Raw genomic sequence first — 14,876 nt, 5'->3', positions numbered from 1 at the left:
TAGCATGGAATGTTGAGGTGTCCAGATGAAATCACCTGGACCAGAATGTGTCAAACTCAACCTCAGTCTTGGGTTAGACCACTTTTATTTCCACAGATGTTTTTTTTGAACATATCTAGCTTCAAAGAAATGTGTCTAAAGGAGAGTGTGAATGTGACAAATAGGGCATGGGCTGTCCCACACTTACAGGGACTCCTCTGAGACAGTATTTGCAGAGATCAGACAAGATGAGGTCAACATTGTGCTTGTACTTTTATTATAAAAGTAAAATAAAAAATAGCATTTATAAATCCAACATTTCTTCCTTTTAAAGTATTTGATTTAGAAAACATATTTACAATAGTAAAATGCAGAAAAGGGGGAAAATACTATTTTCAGCACTGATTGTAGCATGTTTTAAATATTGTTAAGTTCATGTGTTTTCTTTAAATCACAGATAAACCACATTAGAAAAAGCAATGTCTTTGTTTTTTATTGCGCATCAAGTTACTCATTTAAAAATATCTTTTTCCTTAATCTTAATTTGAATGCACAGCTGTACTGGAGATGGCTAGAAAGAACACCAGGTGGGGGCAGCGACACCTTTTAATGACAGCAGGAACCCAGCAGAGGGACAGCAGTAATAACACAAAGCAAGTGTAATCTAGTAGCAGCTGGAAAAGCTAAGCCACCATACCCAAGCCACACAGCGTGCAGTCGAGTGCTGTGATTGCTAGACACCATCTGTGTATGACATCTAAATTTCATTTCAGAACCAAGAAAGGAGGCCAAATTTGGAAGGCCTTGAATGAAATCAAGAATGGCCCTGCAGGCCGGTGATCCGCCAGCACCTTTGGATGTGCGCTGCCTTCCTCCTTTGGAACGATGCAATGGACTTTCAGGGCTTTGGTTTACACAGTGTGGGAAACTGGCAGCAGGCTAAATTTTGCCTTCTATAGGTCCTTCCTGCCCATAACTGTGAGGCATTTTGTTCAGAGATAGCAGGGGGCTGTCTCCACTGAGAGAGTCTGTAAAGCTGAGTTTACGGAAGGATGTCTCCACACCACTGTCACAGACGCTGTCACTATCCCGGAGCTCATCTGCGGAGAAAGCACACATTCATTAGGGGCTGACCTAGGCTATGGCAAGGGCTTTGTTCTGCCTGCTGTCCTTGTCACCTCCAACTGTCAACTTCACATGTCTAGAATCATCTGAGGAGGGAGGTGCAAATGAGGGACCAGCCAGATAAGACTGGTCTGTGGGCATTTCTGAGGGGCACTGTCCTGACAGTTAACTGATGTGGGAGGACCGGGTCCACTGTAGACAGCACCACTTCCTGAAAGGCAGGCCCGGGCTGTGTGAGAAAGCTAGCTGAGCATGAGCCCGGGAGGAAGCAAGCAGTAGTATGCAACAGTTTCTGATTCAAATTCTTGGAGTTCCTGCCCTGTCTTCCTTCAGTGATGGATGGAGATCTGGGAGCTGACATAACCCAGGGAGTTTTGTCACAGGGCCATCATAAAACTAGAACACCGCCTACAGCAGTGGGGCTCCCTTCCCAGGCTGTGCTGTGGACCGCTGTATGGAGGATGTGCATCTCGCCTCCGCCCGCACCACATCCCATCTCAAGCCATCCATGCTGCTTGGTTGTATGAACGGCAGGAGTTATCAAACGACATTAGAGACGGCTGCAGGGTCAGAGCTGGCCGAGAGAACATCTTTCTGTTTACGAGAATCCATTCTGAATTCTCTTGGTTCAGAATAAGCATGTTTTCCTTTTTAAAACGGGGCCTATTTCACTGCTCTATTATTTTACTTTTTCACAGCTAGGAAAACTGCTGAACACAAGGCAAAATAAATTCGTAACAGAAGAAGGAACTAAAAATGACATCTCTCTCTGCGCTGTATGAGCTTTTAAATAATACACATTGCCTAGAAAACATTTTTTTTTTTGGTGTGTGCAAGAAAATGAGCCTGTTTTGTAATAAAAAAAAATGTGTCTATACTAAAAACTTAAGATAATTCTATCGCCTGAAAAACATCCCTGGGGATCTGACCAGAGCAGATTATTTCTGTATAGAGTGGCTACGAAAACAGAAACCTAACACTAAGCAAGAAGCTTGAATCTCATCATTGAATCTTAATGTCAGAACACCGAGACTCGATGACCATTACCACGGTGGTGTCCTGGTGTTAATGCATCCAATCAACCGTCTATTATGTAACAGGGACTGTGCAGTATTTTAAAGGCCTACTGTTTATCATGGTTTGGATCTTAAAATGTCCTACAAAGGCTATGTGCTAAGTAAAGGCCTGGTTTCCAGCCCGTTATTCAGAGGTGATATAACCCTTTGAAGGTGGGGCCTCAAAGAAGGAAGTTAGGTCACTGAGGGTGTGGCCTTGAAAGAGCGTACTCTGGCTCTTTCCCATCTCTGTGTATTTCCAAACTCCTTGAAGTGAGTAGGTTTCCTCTACCGTGTGATGATGGGCTTTGTCATACCCTGAAGGCAGTGGACCATGGAACTTATACACTGTGTGCCCAACCAAACCTCGTCTCCTTGTAAGTTGGTCAACAACGATGGAAATCTAATACAAGATTTAAGTATTTACTTTGTGTTTGTGGGATGTGTGCACATGTGCGCGCCTGGGATGGGGGGAGGTCGACATTGTGTGACTTCCTTGATCCTTCTCTATCTTGTTTTTAGATACTGGCCAGTGAGCCCCGTGGATCCACCCTTCTCGGTGTCCATTCTTCCACGTGTGGGCTACCGGGATTACACATATTTGTCACCCTACCTGGCTTCTCCAAAGATACAGGAGAGGACAAAGTTAGGTTCTCACACTTGCCGTGTTCCTAGCTGCTGAGTACGTAGTTAATTATGATAGGAGGCCCATCATGTCACATCACCACGGTGTAGAGGACAGATGGAGGGACCAGCGAAGAGACAGGCTGACGAGGAGCCTCTGCTGGAGTTCAGGCAGGCAATGAGGATGGGCTGAACTGGGCATCTGCCCTGAAGAGAAGGAGACCTTTCGGGTTGAACATGAGGCACTGAATGCCAGAAAACGTTCATGGCCACGCTTAGATTTTGTCATAGCCTGGCTATACTTTTGACAGACGTGGCCAGGATGAGTCTGTGCAAGGGTCATGAGTTGCGTGCAGATGATAAAATTTATTCGGCCAGAGAGAGAGAGAGAGAGAGAGAGATGAAATTCGCAGGGAAATGGATGGAACTGGAGAATACTAATCAAGGAAGCCCAGAGACATAAATCCTGTTCTCTCTCTCTCTCTCTCTCTCTCTCTCTCTCTCTCTCTCTCTCTCTCGTGTGGATCCTAGCTTCCAACAGTCACGTATGGGTATTATGTGGGAATGAGTGCAGAGGTCAGAAAACTAGAAAGGGGCCTTTAGGGGGTGTGAAACAGGCTTTAAAGGGATGTAAGGGGTAGGGAGGGTAACAGAACACATGTGAAAGTAGGAAGGGAGATGGGAGGGGGGAGAGGGAGGAGAGGGTCCAAGTGGGGACACGGGGCAGGGCTAAAGGATGGGGGATGAGAGAGTTATGAGAATAAACCACAACTAAGCATGTATAAAAATGCCGTAAGGACCCCAGTGCACACACACATGAACATGTACATACAGGCCTCATACATGCACAGATATACAAACGTCTCTGCAGAGGAGGGAGCTTAGGACTGGGCCTGCCCATGCTCAGAGTGAGGAGGAGGTGGCGGGGTGGGTGTGGGTGACAGAGCCCCGAGTGGACACTGGTGAGTGAAGGCTATCAGCTGTGACCACTGCAGCCACAGAGGAGCAGCATGAGGGCCAGTCAGGCAACGTGGAGGAGAGCCTAGGAGAGGAGGGGACAGCAGACGCCAGGGGTCAGCAGGTAGACAGGGTGGTGAGGTGGTTAGCGGCTTTCATATTCTTCTGAGAAGCTTGAACTCAGCTAAAGGATGTAACAAGGAAGTGACGTCTCATTTTTCTCTCAATTTCTGATTTTAAAGATGAGAAATTACATCCTATCCACTAGGTTATCCACAGTAGGTGGAGGAGGAGTGGACAGTACAGGACAAAGAGGCAAGAGTCAGGTATTCAGGACCTGCTGAAGGCGATAGGCAGGTTCCCAGGGGAAGACTGCCCTAGGTGGAGGGCACACACAACCTACTGAGCCCAGACGGGAGGCCTCCCACCCAGGGGTTGGCATGATACAAGATGGGAGACTGCTAGTTGGTCCTGGTGTCAGTGGAGTTTGTGGCTACGGGAGATGAGCAGACAGAAAGGGTGCTGAGGTTGTAGAAAGCACAATGACGTAGCTCAAGTCTATACTGAGACCCATTCGTTCAGACGTATGTGCTGGGGGTGACAGGGGACTGTCAATGTGGGAAGACAGAGGCAGGACCGTGAGCATGACAGGAACTGAAGGACGGAGACTGCTGAGGGAGGGGTTGGGGGACCCGAGGGTGGTGGCACGGAAGGAAGGGTCATACAGTGTGCGTATTTCCTGGGTCCTACTCCTTGTCCTGTGACCCCCAGGGCTGTGCACCTTTCTTAGAATCTTTCTCTAAATTTAACAAATATGAGAAGTAGTGTTTCTTTAACCCCCGTGTCCAGTGTTTACTGAGATTCGAAGGTGACCCATATGCCAACGTGAGTGTCTGTGGGAACGGTCCGTTTGTTCATGTGTATGGGAGCACTGTGGGGAGTGGTGGCACTTAGGAAGGCGTGTCCAGGAAAAGACTAGGGAAAGGGAGTGTAGTGCCACCTCACAGAGCACAGAGACCTTGCCGGGGAGGAAAAGGAAGCCTCTCAGCCTCTTTACCTATGTGCTGCCTTGTGGAGGAAGACGAGAGAGGCAGCATGTGGGCCTGAGCAGTGGTCACGGGGCTGGAGGCCGTGGTTTCCGGGGTGCGGAAGGCTGCCTGGATCACTTCAATGGCCTCTGTGTAGCCCATCTGTTGCAGGGCCTCCATCAGCTCTTTGATGGTACCCCCAGAGACCTGGTAGGAAAAGCGAGAGTATGTCTGTGTGTTCCAGCCTGTTTGCAGTCTGTAAGCATCAACATCTATCCCTTCGGAGAGCCTGGTGGTTGGGAGAGGGCAGGGAAGGAGTACACACGGTGTTTAGGTTCTAGTTCCCATCTCAGATCAAATCCATTCAGAAAATCACAGGAGAGGCGGAGAAGGAGAGGATAAGGGAGATGGAGAAGATGAAGGAGATGGAGAAGATAAAGGAGAGAGGGGGAAAAGAGATAAAGAAAAAAGAGGGGAAGGGAGGGAAAGAAGCCTGTGAGTTCACGGAGATAGGAGACTGCCTACGGTGATGTCTATGCACAGAAATCCAGGGAAGGCAGCAGCTAGCAATGACGGCCTCATTCAGAATATCTCACCCATGTTTGTCTACTTTTTCATTTGGAATTGCTCTAATAGGGGTCACCCGACAGAACAATGAACCCACGGCCCCCGGTCCCCCTCTTGGAAACAGGGATGTGCACACTGATCACAGCTTAGGGGGAATCCCCATCATGTGGGGTGGAGCATTTTTCACAGGAAGGCTCTGAGAATTTGAAAACGGGGAATGCCTAGAGACAGGTAATTAGTCTTCTCAGGAAAAAGGTGTCATCCTGGCCTGGATCCCTTTGCCTCCCATGTTCCAGGCAATGACTGGTTCCCTGCCACGAAATTAGTATGTAGGGGAGTGGGCTGCACTGCTCAGTGGTGTGGACACAGTCATCTACCAATAGTTAGTTATACACACAACTCTAAATGGTACGGTGCTGTGTTACCTCATAGTTGTCCATAAGAGTTTTAGAAGGAGCAGGACTCAGCCGGAAGGCATTGTTCAATATCCCCAGACCTAACTTCTGTGCCAGAGTGGCCCAATTTTTGTCTGGATCAGGAATTTCCAGCAACTTGCAGAGTTGCAGCCTTGTGTCTTCCGTCAGCTGCTTCATGTCTCCTAAGGAAGAAATAGGACTGTTTTCACCTTCCAGGGACAATCAATCTGAGAGGACATGTCACCGTCCAACTCCTGATGGAGGCAACCAAGTGTCTACCAAGTCCCCTCAGCAGCAGCAGTCCGTGCTTCTATCGGCTCAGGACCGCGCCTCTAGGGATCTCAGATTGTGAAATTAGAACTAGACAATTTGTAGCACACCCCTGCCCAGGCTGGCTTCTCCTCTCCTCATGTAAACCACAGCATGAGGCAACACTGGCTAAGAGACTCTGTCCGGTCACACCTCACCTTGTGGTAGTATATCATCAGATGTGAACACTCGTTCATATGGTTTCCCATTTAGTATGTCAAATACCTGTTGGATAGATAGAAAAACGTAAGAAAATATTCACAGAAATGATTTTTAAAAATCCTGGTGTTCTCTGAGGTGACTTTGCTGACAGTACACAGGGTAGGAATGTCAGGGGTTGGTCTTCTGTGTTCCCTGTAGGGACACCCAGCCCACCAAACAGGCTCCCAGAGGCGCACAGAGCGTTTAGATTCCTACAAATCCAACCATCTTGGACCTGTCCACAGCCTTCTTTGCCCTCTGGCTCTTTTCTCTTGGCCCAAACACCTAGTGTTTTCTCCTTTAAGTGTAAGCTCAGTTGTGTTTTAAGAAAGGTTTTAAATATGTTTATGGAAACCCATAAGAGCATTTCTAGTTTATTTTTATGTTCAGAAACCTCTCACATAAGCTCTGAGCAAGTTAGTTTCTGACAGAGATGGCAAGAATCCTGGTCGTGTGCTCAGACGGGGTAACTCTTCTGTGAGGTTTGTGCCTTTCTAAGCTCTCACATCTAAACTCTGATCTGATTAAGCAAACATTACACGCAGGCCAGCTGACCTCCATCTTTCATGGATAAAGACAATCTTTCATCTTCTCAATAAGCAGACTTCATAAAAACAAAGGCATGTTCTTTAGGGAAGACAGTGCCAAGAAGACCATCTGGTTTTATATTCCTGTGCCATGGGCTCCCCCGCAGACACCCATGAGATGGGCTGGCCAGGGCTCACCTGCCAGTTGGCAGCCATGTCCAGGGGTGTGGTGCCTGGCACCACTCCCTCGTCTTCTCCAGCCTTCTCCCAAGAGTCGTCCAGGTCATAGAGAGGCTCGAAGTTCTCTACCAGGGGGTCTGCTCCTACGGAGTCAGGCAACATAGTGTTATGTAAAAGGAAACGCTTGTGACCTTCCAACAGGACTCACATCTCTAAGGACAATTTGTCCCTAGCTCATTAAGGCAATTACAGGATGACTTTTCATTTCTAGTGAAATTTAAAACAATTTTTAAAATTTTAATTTACTTAAACTGAAAAGGTATCATAAGGGTGTCTTCTATAGCCAAGGACATTATAAAGAGGGGGGAGGCGGGGAGGAGGTATGTGAAGGGGACTGGGAGGAGAGGAGGAAGATGTGATCAGGATATAGTGAATACATAAAGGACATCAAGTACTCCTCGGACTTGTGACTCTGCGGGATGTTTTTAACTAAACCTAAGGACTAGCAGGTGGCAGTTTACACAGACCAGGATGCACCCACAGTGGTAAAGTCCTGACGTTTACATTCACACCTGCCAATACACACTTCTCACACTACAACTCACACTCTTCTCCTGCTTGTCTGGAACAGATCTGCTTGGTCAGTTCTATCCTCCAGGAGTGCCATACTTTTTTGGGGCCCTAGTTGGTTTTCTTGTTTTTGTTTAAGATTTATTAATTTCATGTATGTGATCACACTGTTGTTTTCTTCCAAAACACCAGAAGAGGGCATTGGATCTCAGATCCCATTACAGACGGTTTTGAGCTCTCATGTGGTTGCTGGGAATTGAACTCAGGACCTCTGGAAGAATAGTCAGTGCTCTTAACCATTGAGCCATCTCTCCAGCACCCAATGGGCCCTAGTTCTTAATCAGTGGAGAAATAAACTATAAGGGCCCTGTGCTAGGCAGGATGTGTTGTTATGAGAAAAAAATGTGCTAACAAATCTTGGGAATCTTGACTGATTTTCAGCTCCCAGCAAGAAAACACACAAAGGAATCCAAATGTTAGTATGAGTTGCCTCTCAAGGCCTTCCTGGCTATTCTACCTATCGGTGTTCAGCTCCGTGTCTACCCAACACTGGCAGGCTCAGCACAGCCTTTTGGAATGAAGAATTTGTTTCAGTTCTGCCTGCAGAACCTCTGACTTGGGCCAATACTGTGCTGTCTTGCCACTCTTTTATAATGTAAGTAAAACATAGCCAGGAACATGACACAGAAATGGGTTTGAAGACCTGAGGGCTACACATGTACCTGAAGTGACCTTCATGACTCTGAAGAGGTCAGGGCTAGGCTTTTTGTATCTTTTTTTAAGGCAATTACAGGATGACTTTTTATTTCTAGTGAAATTTAAAACAATTTTTAAAATTTTAATTTACTTAAACTGACTCTTTTGCAAAAGGAAGGTATTTTCCTTCTGGGAGGCTTATAATATGACCAGAAGCTGACACAGCTCAAGATTTTATAGTCACCAAGTCAACCTGAACAACTCAAGTGCAACATAGACTAATCAGAGAGTGGGAACTGACGTGAACATCAAGGTAAACCCCAGATCATTGGGCCAAACAGAGCCTTCAGTGCTGCTGAAGTGTGGCCCATCACGCGGTTCTCATTCACCCATGATTTCCCAGGGCAGAACGGCAGCTTCCGAAGGCAGCAGTGCACTTGCAGGCAGAGTTTGCTTTGCTGGTGTCGCCAGTGACCAGCAGCATCTTACCTGCGGCTTTGAGAAGAGCTGCCAGTCTGGTGGACCCTCTTCCAGCCGCTATATGCAGAGGTGTAGTCCCATCATAGGTGGTACTGTCCACGTGGGCATCACCCTAAATCCGCCCACAAAGAAAGAGTTAGCAGAAGGCTCTTCTCCACTCGTCTACCTCGGTATCTCCATTGCACCTCAGGTTATATCATTCACCCAACTGCCATACTGGGCTGGCTCTGTCACTGAAGAAGTCCCCAGTTAGAGAGCTGGGCTGGAGCTGGGGATGCAGGAAGTGGCCTCTCTGAACTGCAGATGCCAAGCAGAGCTGAATACTGACAGCACAGCTGGTCCTGGCATCATTCTTTGAAAAGACTTCTCTAAAATTTCCTGGGGGATTTAGGTCAAGATCACGATACATCCTTTACCTCTAGAAGCAGGCAGCCAGCTAATGAGATGTTGTCGTACTCCACGGCCAGGTGCAGTGCGGTGCGCCCAGACTTCTGCTCCTGAGCATTGACTTCCGCCCCAGCAGCCACGAGCAGCAGCAGACACGGCAGGCTATTGCTCATCACAGCTATGTGAATGGCATTTAGACCTAAGGCCAAGCAAAGGCAGAGACGTGGGTGAGACTGACAGGACTGGGCTGTGGGGAGGAGGGACACCACCAGGTCGCAGCACTTCCGGTTTCTGTTCAGGGCATGCTTCAAAGGTTCAGATGGTCTGCTGTTTTGCTTTCAGAAGCCACAAGCTCCTATCATGCTCATGGGAGACACTGAGCTACCGAATAAACATTCTCCACATACAGGACACTTTCTATAAGGCCTGCTTTTCCGCTTACTAAGTAACCCTCCCAAATCATCTTTAAGGGAGTTTGCTGGGGTAAACAGCAGAAACAACCACAAGGTAGGATGAACTCCAGCAGGCTGAGGAGAGTATGGATGGTGAAAGTCAAGTCAGACGAATTTATCAAATGCTAAGCTTTTATGCTGCAGCTGAGAGGGGAAGGTTAGCCAGCAACATGGCCGCCCTTACCTTCCCCGTTGGGGTGGTCAATGAGGAGTGCTGCTTTCCTGTTCTTCAGTAGGATGCTGAGGATTTTATCATGTCCTTCTTTGGCAGCTAGGTGCAGGACAGAGTTGCCCCAGCGGTCCAGAAGGCTCAGGTCAGCCCCAACCCTCAGCAAGTCCTCCACCACATCTTCCTGCTTGGTGATCACGGCCAAGTGCAAAGGTGTCTACATGGAGAAGGGGCAGGAGTCACTGGTTATGAATATCTGTAGCCCATGGCTTCAGAACTATGCTATGGAGTCATACTGTAGGGACATCTGTCATTCAAGGAGCTTCTTGTTCCACATGCCAGGCTCCAAGGCCCAGGGAGGGAACCAGCATTCAACTGTCAGAGTTATAGCATACATTTAAAATACTTAGCAGCTTTACGTAGCAAAAGAAGTTTTGCTTCATGATTTTTATAAGTAAATTTAATTTCTTTGAATTTCTGATAGGAATCTCTCTATAGCTGGTTATTCTTTACATTAGCAAATCCAACCAATGCCATGGTTTTAACAAAACGTAAATCGACTATTAAAAGAAAGTAACCAAGACAGGTGTCTTCCTTCCACAATGGTATGGAAACACATACGCTAAACTAGAGCACACAGCTGCAGGCTGGCCTCCAGAGAGCCACAGTTACAAGCTATGCTTACTTATATACCAAAGGTACTGCTGGATTCTCACTGACATAGTTAGCCAATTCAACACTTTCCCTAAGAAAGCTCGGGCAGAAAACAATCCCAGCTATGTGTATAATAGGTTCTGGAAGGTCTTTCTGACTACCCTGACCACAAAGCTGTGCTTTCATGGATGTAAGTAGGATGCATGGAAAACTCTTTCCAGAAACGAACAAGGCTAACCCCATCATGAAAGTGTCTGTCAAAGAACTGAGATCACTGACAGAGAGTAACACTTTCTTTCAATGCCAGCCAGTCTGTTTTGTAGGAGCTTTACACTGAAGTCCAGGCTGCGTAGCGAGGACTTGCCTGACCTCCCATTCAGGAAATAGTTCCTGCTGGAGAAGCAGCAGCAGGTGGGCCACCAACACCCAAGTCACTATGGTGATATTTTAGGCATCTAGATCTTAATCCCTAGGGTTATATGTTAAACAACCGCAAAATGTGTGGCTCAAGTAATCCCTAGAATCCATCTGTGGAGCTCAGGGCTCAAACTGCCCTAGTAACCCACTTGTGACACAGATGGACAGGTAGACACAGTACAGGTGCTCACCACAGTACATATCCTGGTGGATAGTGAGCAACTAGTTAGGGGGCATGACATCATTCTCTTTGGGAGCAATGACAACAAACCAGCTGTCCATGAACTGATGAATAAACACTGTGAAGAGCCAAGACAGGGTGCAATGCTACCAACACATCCACAAGCACATGGATTGACTACTCATTTGTTCCTTCCTTCCTTCCTTCCTTCCTTCCTTCCTTCCTTCCTTCCTTCCTTCCTTCCTTCCTTCCTTCCATTTAGAGACAGTCTGGCTTTCTGCCCAAGCAGCACTGGAATACCTATACTCAAGGATTCTTCCTGCATCAGCCTCCTGAATAATAGGAACTATAAACATATACCACCATGTTTGGCTTAGGGACAAAAATCTTACAGAGTTATCCATGTATATAGGCACATACAATTAGTGAAATCTGACTAGGATCTGCTGCAATTTCCTAATTGTAATATTGTGTTAAGTAGGACATAACTGCTGGGGGAAACTAGGAGGTGAACTTCTGGTTCAATCTCAGGAAATATACAGGTCATCTCAGTTTAATTTTGCAAAAATTATGAATTGGGAAAGTATTTTAAATTGAAACTTGAAGGGAAGGGCTGATGCGGGATAGGAAATGTATGTGTAAAACCATGTGGATTGCATGTGAATATGCTCAAGAATACATGTCTTTCCAGTGTACCTGTCTGTAGCCAACACCTAGAAAAGTACTCTTCCTATAAATGCAACAGTTTCATTTGGGAAGAGGGACCTGTTAGACTCTACGCAAGGTAATTCTGAGTTACCAAACGTATAAACTTTTATGTTATTTCAAGATTATGCTTATGCTAAATTTACAATAATTACAAATATGTGGCAAAAATGAGAGTCTGGAGAATAATCTGTGGGAACTGACATACATACTGATGTCACACACTGGAGAATGCAGGAAGAGAACGCAGTTTAAAGACTCACTTCAGAAATCCTTTCTATACCACACTTGGGCTATTCTAGAGAGTGAGTGGGTTCCAGCGGGGATCTGATCATGACAGATGGTCACAGAAATGTGCTATGATTAGTGAAACATATTTGGGGAGAATATTTGAGATAATTTATAAATAAATTACTTAGAAAACTGTATCCTTTCCTGTCAAGAATAGTTATTTTGTCATGTGTGATGGTGCTTATCTATAATTCCAGCTCAGAGGAGTTTGAGGCAGGAGGATTGCCATGAGTTTTGGGTCATTCTGGCCTATATAGTGAGTTCTAATTTTGTTTGCATTATATTATAGGATCTTGTCTAAACAACAACAACAACAACAATAATAACAACAAAGTAAAACCAAACCCAACAAACAAACAAAGAAAAAACTCCAAGTTAAAAGGAAAACAGTTCCCAAGCTGGGGGTGGAGTTCATATTTTTAGTCCTAGCACCCAAGAAGACACAGAAGGATTGACAGTTCCATGCCAACCTGGGCTATACAGGAAGTTCTGGGCCAGCCTCGAACACAGGGAGTCCCTCTCTCAAACAAAACAAAACAAAACAAAACAAAACAAAACAAAACAAAACAAAACAAAACAACCTCACAAAACCAAACAAAGAAACCCAACAGTTACCAGAAACACAAGAGCTGTCTGTCAGTTAGAATGTCCCTGAGGCTAAGAAGCCAGGGCATGCCAGGGAAGGCAGAGTCTATGTCTATTAACTGAGTGATGCCAAGGTGGAAAATATAGGGGAGAAAGAGGGTCTAAGGGCTCCAAATCATAGAGGCTTTGCCTTAAGCTCAGTGGAGAGGTTCCATACATGGAAAGCTGGTTTACACACAATAGAGCCTGCTTCCGCAGATCCTATCGCCAACAGGGCTTCCTGAATCCAACCTCCAGCAGCCGAGGGGAGGAAGCAGCTTTTGCAAGGAGGACTGGGAAGTAGCAACTTCCTCTTCTTCAGTTTATTCTTATACTTGTGATGGTTAAAGATGCATTCTGCCACTCATCTTCTCTGAGGTAGTGCAGGGGTGATCCCCTCTTCCTCCACCTCTCACTGCCGCAGGCAGTCAGGAGACCTGGCCTGGGGTCATGAGAGGGGGTGAGCTAGCCCTGTCTCTCACAGGCTGCAGCACTTGTGAGAGCAGGCCCTGCATCTGGCCTGCACAGCAGAGTGGATATGGCCCTGGTGGAGGGAGCACAGGTGAGCAGCCCTGAGGGTATGAGAGTGGGAGAGCTGGCCCTGCCCCTCACAGGCTGCAGCGCTTGGGAGGGTGGGCCCCACACTTTGGGCAGCACTGTAGAGCTGGCTCTGGAGGCACGGGTATGGGTGAGCCACCAGGAGGTCAGGAGAGCAGGAGAGGAAAACTGGAGAGCTGACCCTGCCTCTGGCTGATGGCCAGACTCGGATGGCGTAGCCGGAGCAGTGCTGGAGAGCTCCCCCTGGTGGTGCAGGATAAAGGAGCGCCAGTGGGCAGACCAGCTCAGCTACCACCCAGACCCAGGTCCAGGGTTCTGAGATGGCCCACCTCAAAATCTACATCATCTTCAAACGGTTGAGATGTGTAAAAGGGTCAGTCAAAGCTGCAGAATTTCCACGTCACAAGGAAATAGCAAGTGAGAGGAGTCCCAGGGAGGATCCAATAACGATGGTGTCACAGACAACCAATGACTCCTTGCAAGGAACATTTGCAAGTGACGATGTGTGGACAGAGGGATACACTGTGGGATGCACTGTGACACACTGCATGTGGCACAATGAGATGTTTTCTAAGCTTTGTTTTGTTTGTGTGTGTGTTTTTAATTTTATTTTGAGGGGCCGGTTGCAAGGGCAGAGGGCAGATATGAGGGGATGGGGAGATGGGTGGGACTGGGGTACATGATGTGGAACTCACAAAGAACCAATAAAAAGTTTTAAAAAGTGCCATCTGCCTAAAAGTTTGGAAAATTAAACTTTTGGGGCTCAATGACTTTCCAAACACCAACAGTACCCTAAGATGGCACGGAAGCCCAAGGAAGACAGATCTTGAAGTACACATTTAAAACAACACCTTATCCTAGTTACCTCATGAGTCAGTGAAAGCCCCAAGCTTCCCCTAGATAGGAATCACTGTAGACAGAGAGGCGTGCTGTGGAGAGAGCAGCCATGCCCCTCTGTGAGGAGACACTCAGCTGAACACTCAGGGCTGCAGGACAACAAACTGTAGCCGTAGCCGTTTCTTTGGTGTGTGTGTGTGCGTTGGGGGGTGGGGGGAAAGGACCAAACCCAAAGCTTTAAGCATGTGATCCACTTCCAGCTTCCAATTTATACTTTTCAAAGTAACTTTAAAATACTGAATTAAAAAATAAGAAGAAATTTAATGGTTTCATTTAAAATAAAAGAGAACTAAATTTTTAGCTCTTTTGTTTGAGTGTGTATGTGCAGTTAATTTCTTTCCTTCCTTGTTGCTTTCTTTCTTTGAGTGTGTAGGTGCAGGGACATGCATGAGGTCAGAGGACAATGTGGGTGTTGTCCCATGCCTTCCACAATGTTTTGAGGCAGGGTTTCTTGTTCCTCGATGCATATGCAAGATGCTTGCCTCCTGCCATGACGGGTGAGGGGGAGGAGGGGAAGAGGGGGGTGCTGCTACTAAGTCTGCCTCCATGATGATCTGGGGATCTGAACACTGGTCCTCACACTTGTACAACAAATACTGTATCCACTGAGTCATCTCCCCGTTTCTTTTTAATTTCTTTTAAAATAATGATTTTTTTTAAATTTTAAAATGAGATCACATGCCAGGAACTGTGGCACACGCTTGTCAATCATATCATTCAAGAGGCTGAGGTAGGGCATTGATAGTTCAATGCCAGCCTGGGCTACACTAGAGAGAGATTGAGAGAGAGAGAGAGAGAGAGAGAGAGAGAGAGAGAGAGAGAGAGAG

General features: G+C 46.6%; 1 protein-coding gene across 2 annotated transcripts in view; it reads right to left on the bottom strand.

Moving 5' to 3' along the window:
- Positions 1–239: 239 nt before the first annotated feature.
- The window catches only part of Nfkb1 (nuclear factor kappa B subunit 1), a 109,010-nt gene continuing 94,373 nt past the window's right edge, over positions 240–14,876 (bottom strand). The window contains exons 18-25 of one of the 2 annotated variants that reach the window (XM_028760382.1): positions 9,738–9,939; positions 9,131–9,300; positions 8,724–8,826; positions 6,987–7,111; positions 6,219–6,285; positions 5,761–5,933; positions 4,798–4,975; positions 240–1,079 (exon numbers count right to left, since the gene is read on the bottom strand). In XM_028760382.1, the coding sequence (XP_028616215.1) occupies positions 919–1,079; positions 4,798–4,975; positions 5,761–5,933; positions 6,219–6,285; positions 6,987–7,111; positions 8,724–8,826; positions 9,131–9,300; positions 9,738–9,939 (1,179 nt within the window). In that variant the 3' untranslated portion in view covers positions 240–918. The remainder of the gene's footprint in view (positions 1,080–4,797; positions 4,976–5,760; positions 5,934–6,218; positions 6,286–6,986; positions 7,112–8,723; positions 8,827–9,130; positions 9,301–9,737; positions 9,940–14,876) is intronic. The other variant, XM_028760383.1, reaches the window with a different exon arrangement.

This window comes from Grammomys surdaster, unplaced genomic scaffold (genome assembly GCF_004785775.1).
Source record: "Grammomys surdaster isolate TR1022 unplaced genomic scaffold, NIH_TR_1.0 126531, whole genome shotgun sequence".
Classification (NCBI taxonomy): Eukaryota; Metazoa; Chordata; class Mammalia; order Rodentia; family Muridae; genus Grammomys; species Grammomys surdaster.
This window is presented reverse-complemented; position numbering and strand designations above follow the sequence as displayed.